Genomic DNA, 21,308 nt, shown 5'->3' with positions numbered 1-21,308 from the left:
AACATGTAAAAATGCTCTCACTGTTGGGATGCCAGCAACAACATAAAGCATCCTCATGACTGCCTAGACAGATAACACTCCCCACCTCCAGACAGCACAGTGTCTGATTGAGAGGTTTGCTGAACAGCAGACAAAGGCAAAGATGCAAAAAAAGTTTGCTGAACCACTTCTGAGATATGTTGCTGATGTAACCAATGTCATACTAGAATATATTTTATTCTCTTTTGGAGAGGCCACCCATTTTTAGACACTGGTAGGCCTTCTTTCCTTTTCCTGAATGTGAAAACAAAAAAGGCCTTGCCCAAGCTGTAAAGGACTGATTAAAGAAGCACCAATTTGTTGCCTGGAAACTTGTGGTGAGTAAAAATAACCAAACAAGAAAAAAATCCTACATGCTCATGGACATGTCTGAATGCGTAGGAGACACTTCTTTGATTCACGTGAGTCCTCCACTGCCACTATTCAGTGGTGCTTATTTCTTTTACTTTCATGGTGGAGAAGATCAGGATCCAGGTAAAAGTAACTGTAAAGTAAACAACTGTGAAACCAGTTGATGGAAGTAAATACAGAAGCCTTCTTCTTTCTCAGTTAAGTCTTTATCAGAATCAGAATCACATTTATTGGCCAAGTGCGTGCACATGCAAGGAAGTTGACTATTTTCAGTGACTCTCCAGGTATGAATTACATAAATGACATACATACAACTATTAAGAACAAGACAAATGATATACATGCAACTACTAAGAACAAGACAAAAGTAAATATACATATACAGATACATACAAGGTGCAAAGTGCAACTCAGTGCAAGAAATACTGAAATAAACTCTGAAAGAAACAAGTATTAACAATATGTAAACAATACTCCAGAATCTTCGGAGGCTTGGGAAAAAGAATACCCCATCCTAATAAGTTGAGTTAACTGTTTATGAGCTTGATTGCCTGTAGAAAAAAAACTGTTCTTAAATCTGCTTGTTTTGGTGAGTATAATGTCTGGCTGATGGTAATAGTTCAAAAAGTCTGGATGTGAAGGGTCACTGAAGGGTTATTGGAGGCAGATAATTGCTGTGTTAAGGATAGGCAACTTTAGCAGCTTCTATTTGTTGCAAAAAATTTGAGTGAAATACCCAGTTGGCCATCCCAGTGGTCATGTCTCTTTCAGGCACCGGCCCAATGGGTTGGACTTCTGAGTAAGCAATATCCTGCCCTTAAAACCTTTTCAGAACAGACTTTAAATCATAATTTTGCTGCCAAAAAATCGCTATCTTTTTTAAAAAAAACTACAAAAATATGCAACAAATCACAAGAGTAAAAAATACATTAAGCAGATGAATCAATTTAAAATTAAACTAAAGTGCTTCTGTGTTAATACCTGAATGGATCTTGAACAGCGCTTTCACTATAAAGCTTCATTGGATCTGCCCTTAACTTAAATTAACCTGGAGAGTTGCTTAAAAATATCAAGAGTCATTATTGTAAAGAAATCTTATATTATAAAATTAAAAGTTTTAAACAACATTAAAAACATCTAGTTTATTTTAATCTAATTTAGCGAGTGCTGCCCTTAGTAAGAAGTTATTGAGAGTGGGTTCACGTGGGAGGAAGTTGGCTATCTGGTCCAAGGCTTAGTAAGTGGTGGGATCATCCTACCAGGAATATGAGCGTTATTAAAAATGCAGGAGCTTGATTCTCAGAGGGTATTGACAGTCTTCTTAGTTAGAAGGGGTGCATTAGTTAGTGCAGCAAGTGCTTTTTGCAGCCTATAACCACGTAGCCCAAGTTTTGAGGTTGTGGAAGGCCACCAGAGGAGAAAATGTTACCGGCTACAAGGCAAAACATTTTCCTGGACAAACGTTTGGATGTGAGAGAGGGGTTTTTGCGACTGGGAAAAGCAGACAGTAAAATAAGGAGTAACCTGATAAGCAAAATGAGTGGAGAATGACTGGGGAAATGTTTCAATAATCAATTAAACAGCAGTGGATAAGGGTTAACAATGGAAGTATTGTAAAGATTACTGGAAGCAAAGTGTGGGTTAGGAAAATAACACTACCCTACAATAAGTATTTTTGTGGGGAATGGTTGGAGGGTGGGGCCAACTCGCAACGGTTCCACTTGAAATCATCGAATTACCATTTCATCGAATTGCAAATCATCGAGACCAAATCGTCGAAAACTCATTTCATCAAAAACTCATATCATCGAATCTCACATCATCGAAAAGTATAAAGCAACTACAAATAACATTCTACAAAGTTTTTACTACATTTATACAGGGGGCAAGCCCCCCTGCACCCCCCATGTGGGGGGCTCCACCCCCACACCCCCCGTAAATAAATATACCAACTCCAAGGTTGCACTACAGTGGGGGAAAGAGGTTATTTCCTAACCCCACTGTAGTGCGACCTTGGAGTTGGTATATTTTATTACGGGGGGGTGGAGGGGGCAGAGCCCCCCACATGGGGGGTGCAGGGGGGCTTACCCCCCTGCATAAACATAGTAAACAGTGTCTGGGATGTTATTTGTAGTTGCTTTATAGTTTTCGATGATTTGAGATTCAATGATATGAGTTTTCGATTAAATGAGTTTTTGACTATTTGGTCTCGATGATTTGCAATTCGATGAAATGGTAATTCGATGATTTCAAGTGGAACCCTCACAACACCTATGACTAGTGTATGTTTAGGGTTAAGCAGACAAAGTGGTGCTGGTGACCTGCCTGAAGCATGGCGGCTCTTGCTGAGAACCACTATGGTATGAGACAGAGTAAAAAGGAAGTGCAGTTCACCAAAGAGTTAAAACCATTCAGGAGGGATACTAAAACTGTTCGCCATGAGGCAAGCCAGAGGTGGTGGCTGTAAAATGTCAAATGCAAAATGACAAAATGCACAGCATGAGGCAGAAAAGAACTTCGCCCTTTCCGAGCGACTACTCTACTATTGCCCACAACCTGTAAAAACAAAACAGGTCATTATCTGGTCATTTTAGTATAGACTTTAAAGTAAAGTATTATTTAAGGGTCCTCAGCACTAGCACGAATCTCCCTAGGCTTACCCAAACAAAAAATCAAAGCGTGTTTGCATATACTCCACTTAAACTACAGAACACACTCTAAAACTAAGGCAAACAGCTATAAAATTTTAAAAACAAGCTCCCAAAGCATAGGAATTGAACCTGATGTTTGTTTAGACAAGATTACTCACCTGCAAGTTAATTATTCAGGAGTTACATCTTGAAACCTGGGCTCGAGTGGCTTAGTGTAAACCCCCACCCCCATTCTATCCCTGTTACAAAGGTTTGAAATAACCATTGTCTGGTGCCTTTAATTTCAAATCCCTAGTGCTGTAGGACCTTGTTACCGGCCTCTACCTCCTGAGGTATGTATTAAGCTGTTATTCATTGTTCCTAATAGACTGTTAAATGTACTTAAGTTGAATTGTGTGATTTAATAGTAACTGATGTAACTCTTTTTTGCTACATAGTTACATAATGCACTATTGAATGGCATGAATATTGTAGCTACTTGTTTCTTTAAAGCTAAGTTGTGTCTCTATAGCTAAATGTGTTTGGTAACCAGACTTTAGTATGACAAGCTCTTGGCAGGGCTGTTCATTAGAGTGAAAATTGAGAGCCTTCTGTATATTTTTTGAGAAGCAGGATATTCAACATTCAACATTCTTTGACTCTCAGTCATAAGGCACTGTTGCAGTAAAATGCTAATGTCTTATAATGATTTATGCTATATGTAAAGATATGTGAAGATTTTACTAACATAGTTTAGGGTTTCCTCAGGTAGTCTAATGTTGTTTAAGCTACACAGCTGCTTCTGACTGAATCTGAAATCAAGCACTCTCTCTATCCCTCCCAGGTCTTCCCCTGCACAGCGTGAGGCAGAAAAGAACTTCGCCCTTTCCGAGCGACTACTCTACTATTGCCCACAACCTGTAAAAACAAAACAGGTCATTATCTGGTCATTTTAGTATAGACTTTAAAGTAAAGTATTATTTAAGGGTCCTCAGCACTAGCACGAATCTCCCTAGGCTTACCCAAACAAAAAATCCAAGCTTGTTTGCATATACTCCACTTAAACTACAGAACACACTCTAAAACTAAGGCAAACAGCTATAAAATTTTAAAAACAAGCTTCCAAAGCATAGGAATTGAACCTGATGTTTGTTTAGATGAGATTACTCACCTGCAAGTTAATTATTCAGGAGTTACATCTTGAAACCTGGGCTCTAGTGGCTTAGTGTAAACCCCACCCCCATTCTATCCCTGTTACAAAGGTTTGAAATAACCCTTGTCTGGTGCCTTTAATTTCAAATCCCTAGTGCTGTAGGACCTTGTTATCGGCCTCTACCTCCTGAGGTATGTATTAAGCTGTTATTCATTGTTCCTAATAGACTGTTAAATGTATTTAAGTTGAATTGTGTGATTTAATAGTAACTGATGTAACTCTTTTTTGCTACATAGTTACATAATGCACTATTGAATGGCATGAATATTGTAGCTACTTGTTTCTTTAAAGCTAAGTTGTGTCTCTATAGCTAAATGTGTTTGGTAACCAGACTTTAGTATGACAAACTCTTTGCAGGGCTGTTCATTAGAGTGAAAATTGAGAGCCTTCTGTATATTTTTTGAGAAGCAGGATATTCAACATTCAACATTCTTTGACTCTCAGTCATAAGGCACTGTTGCAGTAAAATGCTAATGTCTTATAATGATTTATGCTATATGTAAAGATATGTGAAGATTTTACTAACATAGTTTAGGGTTTCCTCGGGTAGTCTAATGTTGTTTAAGCTACACAGCTGCTTCTGACTGCCTTTGAAATCAAGTTCTCTCTCTATCCCTCCCAAGTCTTCCCCTGAACAGGGTGAGGCAGAAAAGAACTTCGCCCTTTCCGAGCGACTACTCTACTATTGCCCACAACCTGTAAAAACAAAACAGGTCATTATCTGGTCATTTTAGTATAGACTTTAAAGTAAAGTATTATTTAAGGGTCCTCAGCACTGGCACGAATCTCCCTAGGCTTACCCAAACAAAAAATCCAAACTTGTTTGCATATACTCCACTTAAACTACAGAACACACTCTAAAACGAAGGCAAACAGCTATAAAATTTTAAAAACAAGCTCCCAAAGCATAGGAATTGAACCTGATGTTTGTTTAGATGAGATTACTCACCTGCAAGTTAATTATTCAGGAGTTACATCTTGAAACCTGGGCTCTATTGGCTTAGTGTAAACCCCGCTCTGCGAGCACTTGCCACGTGCTCGCCTCCTCCGCCCTGCCCCTATTCTCACCCGCCCCAGTACTCGTGCTTTTATAACCTCAAACCACTCCCCTACTGTCCACTAACTTCCTGTACCTCACTACCGCCTCTAAGATCAAACGGAATATGACACCACCCAGGAAGCTTATCATACTAACTCTTTTTCCCTCCTACTTGTCCCTTACCTAGCTACCCTATATGAAACCTGGTCTTACATAGGCTTCCACCACCCAGGCTACCAAACCAACCCCTTCCCCATACTTAACAACAGAGGCCATGACTCAACTCCCTACTCACCCACCTTGTTAGAACTCGAACGCTATGTAATTATCAAACCTACCAATATTAGGCCAAATGATAAACATTACTACAAACTTCTACTCAAAGCCCTCAAATTCATTACCACTCTGAATCACAGACTAGCCACAGATGGTGATATCCACCCCAACCCTGGCCCTTCCCCTCCACTCAATTCTAATTCCACCCTATCCTCCCCTCCACTTCTCAATCTAAACTCTAGACCCTTTAACTCTCTTCTGAACTGTCATCTAAACATCAGAAGTGTAAACAATAAGATTCACAACCTACATGCCCTTTTAGCTACTTGTTCCCCAGACCTACTATGTCTCACAGAAACCTGGCTTAAACCAAGTACGAAAGACACACAGATAATCCCACCAGGGTATGATATATTAAGAGCAGACTGAATAACTCGTAAAGGTGGCAGTGTAGCCATACTCTACAAAAATACATTACAAATCTCCCTTGCCTCTCCACAACCCCTCCTAACAAACAATGCCGAAATTCTACTTGTAAAACTTCAACCAAACAAACATAAAAGCATAAATATAGCATGTATTTACATCCCCCCAGGCAACAATAATAACAAAACCTTAGAGGACTTTCTCCACTGGTTAACTCAAACTCACCCCCAGGAATCCATAGTGTTAGGTGAGTTCAACATCGATTGGAATTCCTTCTCATCTAGCTCCCCATCTGGCAGCATAAATCTACATGGTTTTTCTCAGCTCATATCCACTCCTACCAGACTGGACTGGATCCTTACTAATAAAGATCCTGACCAGTACTCAGCAGGTACTCACCCAGAGGACATGAGTGATCACTTACTCACCTATGTTATGAAATTCAAGAAAATCACCACCCTTCTTACAACCATAAAAAAAATCAGGAACAATAATAAATTCAACGCCTCCATTTTTCAAACTGAACTTAAAGCCCACAACTGGACAATACTCAAGTCTCTTCCTCTTGAAGAGGCAGTTATCTACTTCAACACTACCTTCCTCAAGATTCTAGATTCCCATGCTCCAATACGGTCCATTAGAACTAAAACCAAAACCGCACCATGGCTCTCTAAGGAAACAAAATCCAAAATCCTATCTAGAAACAAGATGTGGATCACATGGCGTACCTCTAAAGACCCACACTCCCACCAAACCTTCCGGCAACTTAGAAATGAAACTAAAAGAATGATCTTAAATGATAAAAAATTCTTCCTCCACCTCCAACACAAACACCTTAATAATCCACAAAAATTCTGGGCAGGCTTAAACAAGCTCCTGCACCCAGGCCAGGCAACCACCCCCACTCCAACAACTTGCAAACAACAGTGCCCTGTAAACATTGCTAACACATTCAATAGTTTCTTCACAGAAACTATACAATCCCTGGCCACACAATTCAAACAAACAACCAGCCCACTCCACTACCCATGCCAGCAGAATACTACAACTACATCAGATCATCTATTTACCTTCGATCCAGTACCCATATCCTCTATAACATCTCTTCTTAAAAAACTAAAACTCACTAAGCTAGCAGCTGACCATCTCCCAGCTGAGTTTCTGCAAAAAGCAGCTGAGGCCATTTCCTATCCGTCTCCATAATCATAAACTGTACCTTGTCAGAAGCCTTCATCCCTCCATATGGAAAATGTCCCACATTATTCCTCTCCATAAAGGTGGTAGCTCACTAGAGCTAACCAACTACAGACCTATAGCTATACTCTCACCCCTGGCCAAAATTATGGAAAAGTGTGTCCACAAACAACTGATGGAACACCTCACCAAAATAAAATTCTAGCCAACTCCCTACATGGCTTCAGGCCAAATCACAGTACTACATCAGCCCTACTATCCTTTTCTAATACCATCAATAACTTCAGAAACAATAATAAACTATCATCTGCTCTTTTCTTAGACCTCTCCAAGGCCTTTGATATGGTGAACCACATTCAACTCCTCCATACATTAAAAACTATCACTCAGCAATTCCACGCTGAAATGGTTCCAATCCTACCTGTCCAATAGGCAACAGGCTGTTCTATGGCAGGACAAATTATCCACATGCCTACCTGTTACACTTGGAGTTCCCCAAGGATCTATTCTTGGCCCTCTTCTCTTCACCATCTTTGTTAATGACCTGCCCACAATCAGCCCCATGCCACATGCATTCAATATGCAGATGATTCGACTATCATCAGCACTGCCTCCAACCTGGCAGACCTCACTGCTTCAACCCAAGACACCTTCAACCTAATAGAAAAATGGTTCTCAAGTCGTCAACTAGTTCTCAACCCCAACAAAACAAAACTACTTACTTTCTCACCCACTAACAAGACTCTTCCCCCACCTTCTCTATTACATCCTCCAATGGAATCACTATATCACCAGAAGCTCACACAAAGCTATTATGTGTTACCATTGATAACTCCCTTAAATTTGACACCCATTTCAATCTTACCATCAAAACCGTCAATAAAAGCTTGGCTCTCTCTATAAAGTAAAACACTTTCTCACTCCTCACGCTAAAATTACAATTGCCAGCACACACCTACTATCAACTCTTTTCTATGCCTCCCCCCTCTTTACAAACCTAAACAAGACAACCATTAACAAACTTGCTTCTTGTTACAATCACATAGCTAGATTTGCCACAAATTCCACCTTTAGAACGCACCACTGCACTAACTTGAAGCAACTAGGGTGGTTAGAGTTTCCCAGCCAACTCCATTTCAACCAACTCAAAACGGCTCACCAGATACTGTATCACCCAGAGAAAACACCAGCTCTGAAAAACATCATTCACCCCTATATTAACCTACAATCTTTACACTCCTCCAATAAGATCTTAGCTCAAACTACCAAAGCCAATAATTCTGCTGGGGATTCTCTATCCTCAAACTTTGTAGGTAAAATGTGGAACTCCCTACCGACCATGCTCACCTCAGAACCTTTACTCCTACAATTCAAAAAAAAGCTTAAACCCCATCGCAATACTCTCTGGCAATGTCCCTGTTCCAAACCTGATTAACCACTATCATTTAGCCTTCTCTTACCTCACTATCCTTAACTGCTTTTAACAAGGCGCCTTTGTAACTGACCTATGTTTTTTTTATATGCTGCTGTTATTTTTTTCCCAAGATGTGATGTATCTTTATATTGTATTTAGAACTCAACTATCTTCCTTTTTTGCATTAACAATGTTCATATGTCTGTTATGTACCTGGAGCTTTTCTCCCCGGGCCTCTGCTGAAAATGGACATGTATCCAGTCGGACTCTCCCGGTTAACAAATGTAAAATAAAATAAATAAAATAAATAAATAATTAAAATGGATGTAGGGTTTGGGCTACAGGCGAGGGAAGGGAAATGACCATTAAGAGAGTCTAGGGGAAGAGGAACAAAAAATAAGTGAATGAGCTTAACAGCCCAGAAGTAAAATCTAATGTACCATTTTGGGTTATAATGTCCATTACCTTTAAGGATAGAGTAAAAACTCGTGTTGGGATAGAAATGCGCCTGTTGTGATTTATTGCATATATTTTTTGTAGTGTTTTTAAAAAATTTATAGCGATTTTTTGGCAAACAAAATTATGATTTAAATAAATAAAGACTGTGCTGAAAAGGTTTGGGCAGGATATTGCTTACTCAAAAGGCCAACCCCTCAGACACTTCCCCGAAAAGGACATGCCCACAGGGATGGCCAACTGGGTGTGATGCCATCAATTGTTTGCAATAAATAGAAGCTGCTAAAGTCATCTGTCTGTAACACAGTGCTCATCTGTCTCCAGTAAAGATTTAACTGAGAAAGAAGAAGGCTTCTGTGTTTACTTCCATCAACTGCCTTTCAGAATTTTTTACTTTACATTTACTAACACATGGATCTTGACCTTCTCCACCATGAAAGTAAAAGAAATAAGCAACACTGAACAGCTACAGTGGAGGACTCACATGAATTAAAGAAGTGTGTCCTACACACTCGAGCATATCCATGGGCATGTAGGATTTTTGGTTTGCCTTTCCTGAATGTGACACACATTGACAAGATATTATAAATTCATGATTCTCCAAGTCTAACATTTGAATTGTCTGTGCATATTCAGCATATGTAAGAGATCTCTCCTTTCATTCCAGTAGTGAAGATAAAAAAACTTGTATAAAACACTAGAAGTTATACAACTTATAGTTTCTGTTGGTTTTCCTACATTTTCTACTGCTTATTCTGCCAAGTAGTTTTTCTTTATGGATTTTTAGACAGTAGTGTTTTAACCACAAATACTTGGATTGTGTGAGACAACTGTGTGCTTTCAGTGGGTTTTTCCACTAATTCTCACTATAGTGCAGCCACAGAATTTGTAGCAGCTGGTGGGTCCCAGTCCCCCTCCCCCCACAAAGGGGTTGCAGAGGGCTTGTGCAATGCAAAAATATATAGACAGATATAGATATAAATATATATATATATATATATATATATATATATATATATATATATATACATACATATATATATTTATATATATATATATGCATGTGTTATGATTTTCAAATTATACTTTTCTATATTCAAAATTCAAAAAAGCATAACTTGTTCTCTACTAACTCAACCAAATGTAAGGAACTATTGCTACTGATAGAAATGTTACCGAGAAATGTTGCTTATTATACCATGATCCCCCCAAAACGTGCACGCTGATTGGCCAGCGTGCCCGTTGTAAATCGAGTTATACTAATGGAAAAGGTCCGGTTGCCGGACTTTTTCCATTAGTATAACTTCGTTTCGCTATGTTAAATGGGTTTAACATGAGACAGCTTTAAAAATAGCGGAGATCTTATTGCTTATTTTAAAGCTGTCTCTATGTTAAACCCATTTAACATAGCGAGACACATTTTTAAAAAAACGAGAAAGCAAGATCTCCGTTGCTTTTTAATGTTAAATGAGTTTAACATGGCGAGTTTTAAAATAAGCAACGGAGATGTCCGTTGCTTATTTTAAAACTGTCTCGCTATGTTAAACTCATTTAACATAGCGAGACCGGAGATCTTGCTTTCTCCGTTGCGATGTACTGCGCGGCGGATGCCAGACATCTGCGGAAGGGCAGTAAACAGGCATTATACTATGCCATTATTTAAGAAAAGTAATAGTTTCTTTTCTTAAATAATGTCATATTATAATAAACATAACCACTTCTGAGCTTGGGCTAAATACTGATCCGGTGGCCTGTTGGGTCCCGGGACCAAACCACGCCAACCGTGGGTTATTGCTATAGTCTTCACTGACTCTTTCTTTTCTTTTGAAAAACTAAGTCAAGTGGTTTACACCTGAAAACATCTAACTTTGTAATTCTGGTTAATGTAACAGCCACCAAAAAGTTTGTTTCCATGAACGGTAATATTTACTGTATCTGCTGACTCAGGAGGGAATAATGTAAACTTATCCAGCATAAAAATGAAATCCCAAAGGTTAGAAATGTTTTAGGAAAGTCTTAACAATAGGTTCTAATGCTATCTGTGAAAAGGCAGGAACACAAGCAGAAGCTGTTGGCACATGAACTTCAACTGATGAATAAGCCATGTCTGAATCAAATAAATGGTTTGAATAGTCTTAAGAGACTTGTGCAGCAGTCAATGTGACATATCTTCTCCACTTTTGTAAGTAAGGTTTTCTTGCATTTGATCTCTTGGATTCCATTAAGATATTTAAGGCAGGTGAAAAGGCATTGCTATCAGGGATCAAATGTTCATTCTATTCTTCTGGCTAACAAATTCAGAATACTGACATTGGCATGAGCTTGCCATACCTGTCCAACATAGGGATTATTTGTTTTTGTGTTGGGGGAATGGGAATTGTGATGCCCAGCAGATGTGTAGATTACCTCCAGAGATTCCTGAAATGGTTACATGAGGTGTGAGCATGCATATACCCCATGGCTCTCAAAGGCTGCCTCGCTGTAAAGGTTTTGCAACTAATGTTCTTTCAAGATTGCCTGGATCTCTGTTGCCTGAGTAGGGGAAACATTTTTAAGTACCAAGTCTTTAACTGTCCCTAGAAACACTATGGATATTGTCCTAGTGGTCTAATTTTAGTACTCATGGGTAAATACTTCACAATTCACATGTAAAGTACAAAAAAATTGCACATACACGAATACAAATGCACTTACAGTCATATAAATACACTATCATATTTACTACTATATTACCTGCTAGAAATAATGCTGAGGAACATTGTGATAAATCCATTCAGCTCACTATGTTTCTCACAACACAGGATTTTGTGGCACATACCTCTTAAAATCAAGCTTTATGCCCTTATCAGTTTTTAGTACTGCATCCAGCCATTCCCGGAGTGTGCAGTCACTGTCATTTGATGAGGAATGAGCCATGACTGGTTCTTTAGTCAGTGATCCTTGGCCTCCCAAGAGGACATCTGCTTCTAGCATATGAGCAGCACCTGCTCAAAAGAATAGTTTATTTGGCATGTTATGTTTACAGTAGTTAGTCTATTATACATGTTGAGTGGATAAGTGGGCTGAGTTAGATTACATTTTCTGAGCTATGACACATGTCAAAGCAAACACAAAAATAATTAAAAACAAAATATTTGAAACACAAAAAGAAAAGAACCATCTAAGTTAATAGAAATAACACTGAGGAAAAGAAAACAGTTAAATAAGCAGTTATCCCACAAAAATAGCATCGGAAATACATTGAGAATGTATTGCAACAGACTTCATTTACAAATATTAAGTCCCCAGACAAACAAGTCTAATTGGCGATAAGTAAGCAGTTAACTGAAAACATCTGAAACTTCCCTAACAGTAGCAGTGAGTGCATTACATGTCCACACAGAGCAACAGCAGAGAAACACCTGGGACTGAAATTATGCTACCTCTCTTTGACAGTTTCTGTTCTTTATCCCTTTCATTCAGTCTTTCTTATCGGATAACATTTTTGAAGTAGGTACCAACCAGTTCCAAAGACTATTAGTCTAGGTGACTGAAACTTGCAAATTAATAAAAACAGACATGCACTTTAAGTACTTCAAAGGTTGTTTGAACCCAAATGGTTTGAAATAAACCATTCCTTGTGTTCTGTGGTAGATGTACTTCAGAAACAGGAAACATGTGATCACATCTGCGATGCGGTGACCATGAAACACACCTATAAATTATTTACAGTATTTCCTGCAGTGGAAGGTGTTCCTACTAAATTTAAAAAAGTATTTTTGACATATTGGGCATTCTATTTATTATGCGTGAACAGAAAATAGAAAGCTGCAGTGACTTTCCAGAGACCTGTCATTCTCTCTCTATTTAAAAAATTTTTTTGGAAGTGTTAGACACAGTCACAAATGAAGCACATTATACTTCTCAGAGAACAGTTCCATATCAGCTGGAAGTCAAAACATCAGATACCTTAAAATGTGAATATAGATGCCGATTAATCTAGAGCTCCCTGAAACCAAAGTGTAAGTAAGTATCCTGGATCCAGGAGTTCTTTCAGGCACTGCATCTTTCCATTTTTTTCTTTCATCCTTAATAAACAGGATGCTCCATATCTCAAAAACACTTTAATAAAAAACACTCCTGAAAATCACAAACCATAAAGTACCTACATGAAAAAGTCATTGTTGAACAAAGGTAAAAAGAGCAGACATAGGCATAATATTCATGAAATAACAGATATGGTATTTATCATATTATCTGATGTGCGAGGTGGACTTTAGCAGTGGGAAATCTCCCCTTCAATCCTGACCTCAGCAACATGTTTTCTCTTGTGTCAGTGCTCACAAACATGTACACCTCCAGCCAGTGCATACTACAGAACCACACACCAAGCTAGGAGGTAATGTCTAGTGCCTACACTACTCAGTTTGACTCCCACCCACTAAGTCAGCACAGCCTGTAAGACAGAAAGCAAAAGCACTGTTTATATGCATATATAAATATATGTCTAGCATATAAGAAATGTCACTTGCAGCTGCTAGATGGCAGGACTTTCCAGGTAAGGGCTGAAGGTGGAAGGGTAATAAGTACCCAGTGCAGAAGACCACCTCACAGGTGACTCGTGGTGAGTACATTTCTATTACATCTGATGTTGGGGAGGCCTTCTGCATGGATAGTTTTTGGGAAGAATCTATAGCAGTAAAAATAATACAAATCTGGACATCAGAGATGGAGAATGGTCAGCAGGCAACAACTTAGAAAACCAAATCACATAACATTGAATTGGCAAAGACAGTTCAACTCCTGGAATTGTAATTCAAATACTAATGCTTGGGAAAGACATGAACTGATAGACAAGTGACAAGTGGCATCAATGTTGGAACTGGAAACATTCCTACAGCCAGCAATGAAAGGAGCCAGACCTCTTTGTACAGTAGCCTTTGACAGCATTTTTCAGTAGATGGTAAGCTGCCTGAGGAGAGGCAGATGTGAAATTCAAGTGGATATATTCAGCTGTCTTTAGCATACATTTTTCCTGGAGGATCAAATGAATTTTGTATGCAGAAAGTAGGAAATTAAAAAAAAAAGTTTACCCAGGAAAGAATGAGCGAGCAAAATGAATGGGAATCCTGTTTTCATACTTCTAACAATAACAAAGCCCATAAAACTTAGTCACTACATACTCCTCCCTCCCTGGAGCAAAATAGATAAACAGCTGTTTGGGCCTCCTGAACTCATGCACCACATTCAGGCAGAATCAGAGCTGGTAGTGCATGCCAAAGCTGTGAAGGGCTCAGGGGGATTTCAAGATGGCTGCATTCTGAAAAGCAGGTAGACTGGAGTTCAAGATTGAAAAAAAATGAAAATGGTTAAAAAAGCAAGTAAACATTAATAATTTGGGTAAAATGCAGTTACTGTTTAGTCACTACACTGACTGGATGTCAACATAAAAGAAATCTGGAGAAAGTAAGAGAAAAATCAACCAGAAAATAAGAAAAAAATAAGGTCAGGAAGACCCTTGCAGATGCTCATCAAAAAGTAATTCAGGTTTCAGTTTTGGTACAGCTAAAGGCTTACAGTACTTTAGAGGAAAAAATAAATCAAATGAATTCAGAGGTGTTAAAATAAGTGAAACACCTGAAGAATATATAAAGTCAACTGACAAAAGGCTGAAAAAATAGAAGAAACTTTAAGTAGCTGTTCAAGTGAGCTGGTACAACTGCAGAAATCATAAGATGAAATGAAGAAATGACCATCTGCATATGAGTCTTCTCAAAAACTGTTTCAAACAATTTTAGAGGTAGAAGACAGAGCACATAGTGAAAACATGAGATTTTCAGGTACACTAGAGAAACTGAAGGAATAGACTGGATTAACTTGATGAAATAACAAATTAGCTACCACACAGATATTCTACTGCAGGTTTTGTTAATTGAAAGGGAACATTGTTTGTACACTGCAATCTGGTCATGAGAAATCAGTCACACCCTATATTAGTAAAGATGAAGTCATACCAGCAGAAACACTGCTCCTGAAAAAAACGTGTTAGAAGTAAAAAGTATTGAATACTAGGTACATACACCAAAGTGTTTGAGAAAATAATTATTCACTGTAAACCAGTAAGAAGAAAAAAAAGTTTATCTCTGCAATCAGGGGATGTCAAGAGGCAGATGTCAAATTCAAGTTGTTATATTCAGCTGTCTTTAGCATATTTTTTCCTGGAGGATCAAATACATTTTTAGATGCAGAGCAGGCTAAGGAAGAAATAAAAGTTTACACAACAAAGAATGAGCCAGCAAGTTGAATGGAACTCTGAGTTTCATATTTCTATGAGTAACAATAACAAAGGTCAAAAAGATAACTTGTCAGTGAAACAGTTTCCATTGTTCCAAAGGAAAATGACTGAGTTACAGAAAAAAGCTCAGGAGATGACTAGAAAAATCATGAGTAACTTGGACTTGAACCAGCAACATATGGTCAAGATGATGAAGCAGAAATATATGTATGATCTCCAAATACGTAACAAAGTCTAGAAAATTAGTATCCTTGCTTGAAAGTGTTTATATAGGTATTTTTATACTTCAAGTAGACACCAAAGAGATTTTCCTCAGGTAGATAGCAAATGATGGAGGTGTAATGGGAATAAAGAGATAATTGGGAACATATTTTCGGAAGTGTAATGAGTTGCCAGATTTTAAAATTCCCTGCAGACTACTCTATCAGAAATACTGGTTGGGCAAATTGGTATAACTAAGGAAATTATTTTTTTATCTATGAGACAGAATCAGAATTGCCTACATATAGTAAGATCTTGCTAAGTCTAATTATGATGAGTGCCAAAAAAGCAATTTCTAGAAAATGGAAATCAAAGTCTAAACCAACTGTACTAGAAGTAGCGACTACAGTAACAGAGATAAAACAACTGGAAATGGAATCTTCAGAAAAGGGTAAGAGCAGATTACATAGAAAAATGGGAATTCAGGGAACAATACATGCAGAATAATGTATTGATGGAGGGATGAGGTTTAAGAGAAGACAGGATTTGAATGAGCTATGTAATGTTTGATAAAGACTGAACAGATTATAAGTGATGTATAATGTTTGCAACTAAAAATATATCAATATGGTTTGCTTTCATTTACATAAATGTATGATTGCCTATGTCATAAGTGATAATTTAATAAAGATGTTTCTTGTTTAATAAATGGAAATATTTGGAACAAATCACATAGAAAATGGTATGGCAGAGGAATGAGGTTTAAGAGAAGGCAGTCACTGAATAATGTATATAACGTTGCTTAGATATATGATATAAAACAATATATGTGATGTATAGTACTTGCAAATATAAACTTGTTAATATGGTTTGATTGCTTTTATACAAATGTAAGTTTGCCTATGTCACAAGTGATAATGCAACAAAGGTGTTTAAAATGGGTGATGAGGCAGAAGACTTGCAATAATGTGAAATAAGGGAATAAATAGAAGAACTCTAAAGTGGCATTTCTATTAGATGCAGTTTAAACATAAGACCTGTGCTTCTGCTAGAAGAAGTGGCTAAAAAGACTCAAAGTTTGTTGACTGTACTAAACTAGTGGGAGGGCTCTAAAGAATAATCCTTATTTTGCCATTAATGTTTAAAAGGGCAATGAAGGGATTAAAGATGCAACTACAAAGGTTTTATTCTAAACAATATGTGTATAATACATTTACTGAAGTAAAGTGCATGTTATTTTTGATATCATGCAGAGGTATTTTAAATGTGAGGTGGGGGAGTCTTTCCAGTGACTGCTGTTTATGCCAGTGATTTTAAAGTGAAAACAAACATTTTCTTGACTTTAATGTAGCCAGAATTTACACTGTAATGTAACAATATAAAATATGGATATCTGCAATATAATGTGATCAGGGCTGTTGGGGGGGTATAAAAGTGTATTGATCATATTACATGTATATTCAAATCTAATAATCTCCCCTCTTTTTATACAGATAGAAGTACAGCCTAATATCCTTAGTTTATGCTGCAGACATTTTTTTATGCAGATAGACTAAAAATGAAAAGCATGAAAAAGAAGTTATGTCTTACCATAACATTCCATCTGAGTTGTTGATCTTCTTCCAGTCATCACTGATGGCTCAGAACTGAGTTGGTCTTATACCTAGCTCTGGTTCACCAAAAACTCTCGAGTTAAGCTGCTACCCACAATGCCCTTCACTCAGTTACTTCAGATCGAGTTTGCATGCAACATATAGAAGAAACAGAAAGTCAGAGGCCTTCTCTGTGCAGAAACCCTGAAACACCACCCAGAAGAGCTACCAGGAGCCTTTGGTGGGGTCCGGTGGGAGGGTGTGATGACTGGAAGATGATCAACAACTCATATGGAACATTACGGTAAGACATAACTTCTTTATCTGAAGTTGTTAATCTTCTTCCTATTCATCACTGATAGGACAGAATCCCAAGCTACTTGGAGAACCTGGGTGGCTCTTATGGAAGAAGATTCCTGAGAACCATTGAGCCAAAGGCCATTCTTCCCCTGGAGATCAGATCCAATTTGTAATGCTTGATGAAGGTATGGGGTTTAGCCCAAATGGCTGCTGCACAGATGTCATCCATGGAGGCCCTGGAGTGGAAGGCAATAGACACTGTGATAGCCCTAGTTGAGTTAGCTTTGATTTGATCAGGCTTAGGTTCATTCATAAGCGAATATGAGAAGGTAATGCAATCCCTGAGCTATTTTGACAAAGTAACTTTAGATACTGCACACCCCATTCTAAGACCAGAAAAGGAAATGAAAAGTTGGTCCGACTTGCAAAAGGACTTAGTTCTGTCCAGGTAGAAACGTGGTTGTCTATGAACATCCAATGAATGCAGGCAGTATTCTCCCTTGTTTGAATAATTTGGAAAGAATACAGGGAGTTCAATGGACTGGTTAATAGAGAAGTTGGAAACCACCTTAGGGAGAAAGGATGGATTAATACGAAGTGATACTCTGTCCTTATGGAAGATCAGATATGGGCTCTTGATGCATAAGGCTTGCAACTCAGATATTCGTCTGGCTGAAGTGACCGCCACCAAAAACAGGAATTTTAGATCACATGTCACAGCAGGTTCAAAAGGGGGTAAATAGAGGGACTGGAGAACCCGAGAGAGATTCCATGCCTCCACTGACTGTCTGATAGGAGGTCTGCTATGGAAAATTCCCTTGAGGAAGGTCTTGCAAAGTCGGAAGGAAATATGCGGGACTCCATCTGAACCATCATGGAAGTTGGAAATAGCTGCTAAATGGACTCGAATGGTGGAAGCTGATGCACCATTGCCAAACAACTCAGAAAGATAGTGAAGAATAGTAGCTACAGGAGTTAAAAATGGATTTAGCATCCGATTATGTGACCAGATAGAGAATCTTTTCCAGTTGTCCCTGTAAAGTTTTCTGGTGGATGGTTAATGGGAGCCCAGAATAATATCACAGACAGATGAGGAGAGGGTTTCCTGCCTGGCAACTAATGGAAGTGTAGAAGCCAAGCCGTCAGCTTAAGAGTGGATAGATTCGGGGGGAGTCACCCCTTGTGGGTGAGATATGAGGTCCTGACAAGTGTCCAGGATCCAAGGAGGTTGTAACAGGTGAGGTCAAAGGAAGGGAAACCACACTTGACGAGGCCAGAAAGGGGCAATGAGGATCACTTTGCTTCTCAACCGAATAGTTTTCCTTAAAAAAAAAGGGAGATCAGAGGTATCGGAGGATAAGCATAAAGGAGACCCGTGGGCCAATTGTAAGTCAAAGCGCCTCTCTGTGACTCCCATGAGGGGGAAACAGGGCAAAGTAGCTGCTGCATTTTGTGTTTGAGGGGGAGGCAAAAAGGTCACAGCATGGCTGGCCCCAACGGCTGAAGATTTCTGCCGTCACGCTCAATCTGAGAGACCACTCATGAGGATGGAGGATGCATCTGCTCAGCTTGTCCACAATCACATTGGAGCTCCCCAGGATATGCTTTCGGTTGGAAACTATCTCCCAATGCCAGATTCTCATGGCCTTGCGACATAGGGGATAGGATTTGGTCCCTCCTGTTTATGTACCAGACGATGGACATGTTGTCCAAATGGATTGCAATCGTTCCTGATGGAAGGAGCAGATGGAATGCTTGCAACACCAATAGCACCGATCTTAACTCCAGGACATTGATATTCAAATTGACCTCTATGCTGGACCACATGCCTTGGACTGACTTTCCCTGGAAGTGGCCCCCCCACCCTATCAGGGAAGCATCCGTGGTCACTGTGGTGCTGGGTTGGGCAGCCTGGAAGGGACGACACCAAAGATTTTTGTCTGCACTCATCCACCAGAGAAGATCTTGTTTGCAGTAGTTGGTGATGAGAATCTGAGAGCTCAAGGGATGAAGATTGGCTATCCAGTGGGACAGAAGGAACGATTGTAGTAGTCTCATATGTAATCTGACTAGGGGAACAATTGGGATGGCTACCACCATAGACCCCAGAGCCTGAATAACTTCCCTTGCCGACACCTTCCTTCGGCAGAGTATCACTTGTACTTGTGCCCTTAATCTCTGAAGTATGTGAGGGGAAAGAGAGATCAGACTTGTTTGAGTGTTGAATACTGCCCCTATATATTCCAATTGTTGTGTGGGCTGAAGATTGGATTTTTCCCAGTGAATGGTGATGCCCAGCAACTCCGCTAGTGCTAGAGTGTAACTTGGTGGGGGCGGAGAGGAGCCAGTCATCTAAATACGGAAACACCTGGAATCCCTGAAGTCTCAGATGAGCTGTCACCACTGCTAGGCATTTCGTAAACACTCTGGGGGCCAACAAGAGACTGAATGGCAGGGCTCTGAATTGGTAATGATTGGCTCTCAGTGGGAGGTGAAGGAGACTCCTGGAGCATTTGTCCATTTTGATGTGGTAATACGCATCCCGGAGGTCTATCGAGCACATCCACACACCCTCCCGAAGAAATGGGAGGATGGATTGAATCGTGACCATGCGGACCTTGGTTTGAACCATTGATTTGTTTAGCTGGCTGAGATTCAAAATGGGCCTCCAGTCCCTGGTCTTTTTTGGCACCAAAAAGAATCTTGAGTAAAAACCGGATCCACACTGGTCTGGAGGGACCTGTTGGATGACTCGTTTTTGACATAGCTTTTGTATTTCTGAAGCTGCCTCCTCCCTTTGACTGGGTGGAACATCGGGAAGGGATTTCGGAGGTCTTGGGTAAGAGATTAGGGGGATGTGATAACCTCTGGAAATTATTCTCTGCACCCATTGATCATTTGTATTATAGTGCCAGGCAGCTTTGTGCAGAGAGAAATGAGCCCCGACTGTTTGCAGAGGAAAGCAATCGGGCAGCGCTTCAGGAGCACTGATACAATCATCCCAAGAAAGAATCCCAGGAGTCCTGATTTTGGGAACCCCCTCTGCTCTGAAAGGGGTGTCTTCCATTATTGGAACCCCCTCTGCCCCTGGGGGAGTCCTCACCACGTACCTCATGGAAAGGACCTTGAGACTTTTTGTGCCACATCTTTCCACTCCTCTGGTTTCTGGAAAAGGAGTGCTGAGGTTTGGAAAAATGTAGACCCATGGCAGACAAGGTCTTCCCGTCCTGCTCACACCTGGCAAATGTGTCCTTGACCTTAGAACAAAACAGAGCTGATGGTTCGATAGGGGTGTTTAAAAAGGAAGACTTGAAGGAGTCCGCGAGGTCACAAATGCGCATCCAGGCATGGCGTCTCATAACTACACCTGCACCTGCAGCTCTAGCCACCCTTTCAGTTGCATGGGACAGCAACCTCATGGACGAGTTGGAAATTGACTCTAGGGTGGCAAGTTGGGAAGCAACTTTATCACGTGCCCCGTCCGAAACTTGACCCGCGAGGGTTCCAGAGAACTCGGTGATGAGATCTCTCTGGAACCTCGTAAAATGTGCCAAAAAGTTCAGAGACCTGACAGCAAAGGTCACTGAAGCAGAAACTCACTTCCCTAACCTGTCCATCGCCTGGGACTCTCTGTTGGGTGGGTGGACAGCAGGACTTCCTTTCGCAAGGTCCTTTTTTGTGGCCACTGCCACCACCATAGCATCTACTGGCAAACCTTTAGACCAATGGAGCTTATCCTCTGGAGGACAGAGTATCTTATCTGATCTCTGGGGAATGGCCTCAGTGGTATTGAGATTCTTCCATGCCCACAGCACGATGAGCTTGACTAACTCATCGGCGGGGGGGGGGGTCATCTAAGAAGTAGAGGGCTGAGATCAGAACGCCTGCAGGAATATGGATTCC

The 21,308-nt window shown here is 39.8% G+C and overlaps 1 protein-coding gene across 2 annotated transcripts in view; it reads right to left on the bottom strand.

Moving 5' to 3' along the window:
* The window catches only part of FAM151B (family with sequence similarity 151 member B), a 630,819-nt gene that overhangs the window by 378,839 nt on the left and 230,672 nt on the right, over nucleotides 1-21,308 (bottom strand). For both annotated transcript variants that reach the window (XM_044064232.1, XM_044064231.1), the window contains exon 4: nucleotides 11,857-12,022. In XM_044064232.1, the coding sequence (XP_043920167.1) occupies nucleotides 11,857-12,022 (166 nt within the window). The remainder of the gene's footprint in view (nucleotides 1-11,856; nucleotides 12,023-21,308) is intronic.

The sequence above is a fragment of the Protopterus annectens genome, chromosome 2.part2 (genome assembly GCF_019279795.1).
Source record: "Protopterus annectens isolate FY-2018-M chromosome 2.part2, PAN1.0, whole genome shotgun sequence".
Taxonomy (NCBI): Eukaryota; Metazoa; Chordata; order Ceratodontiformes; family Protopteridae; genus Protopterus; species Protopterus annectens.
The sequence above is the reverse complement of the archived record's forward strand: the minus strand, read 5'-3'. Positions and strand labels throughout refer to the sequence as shown.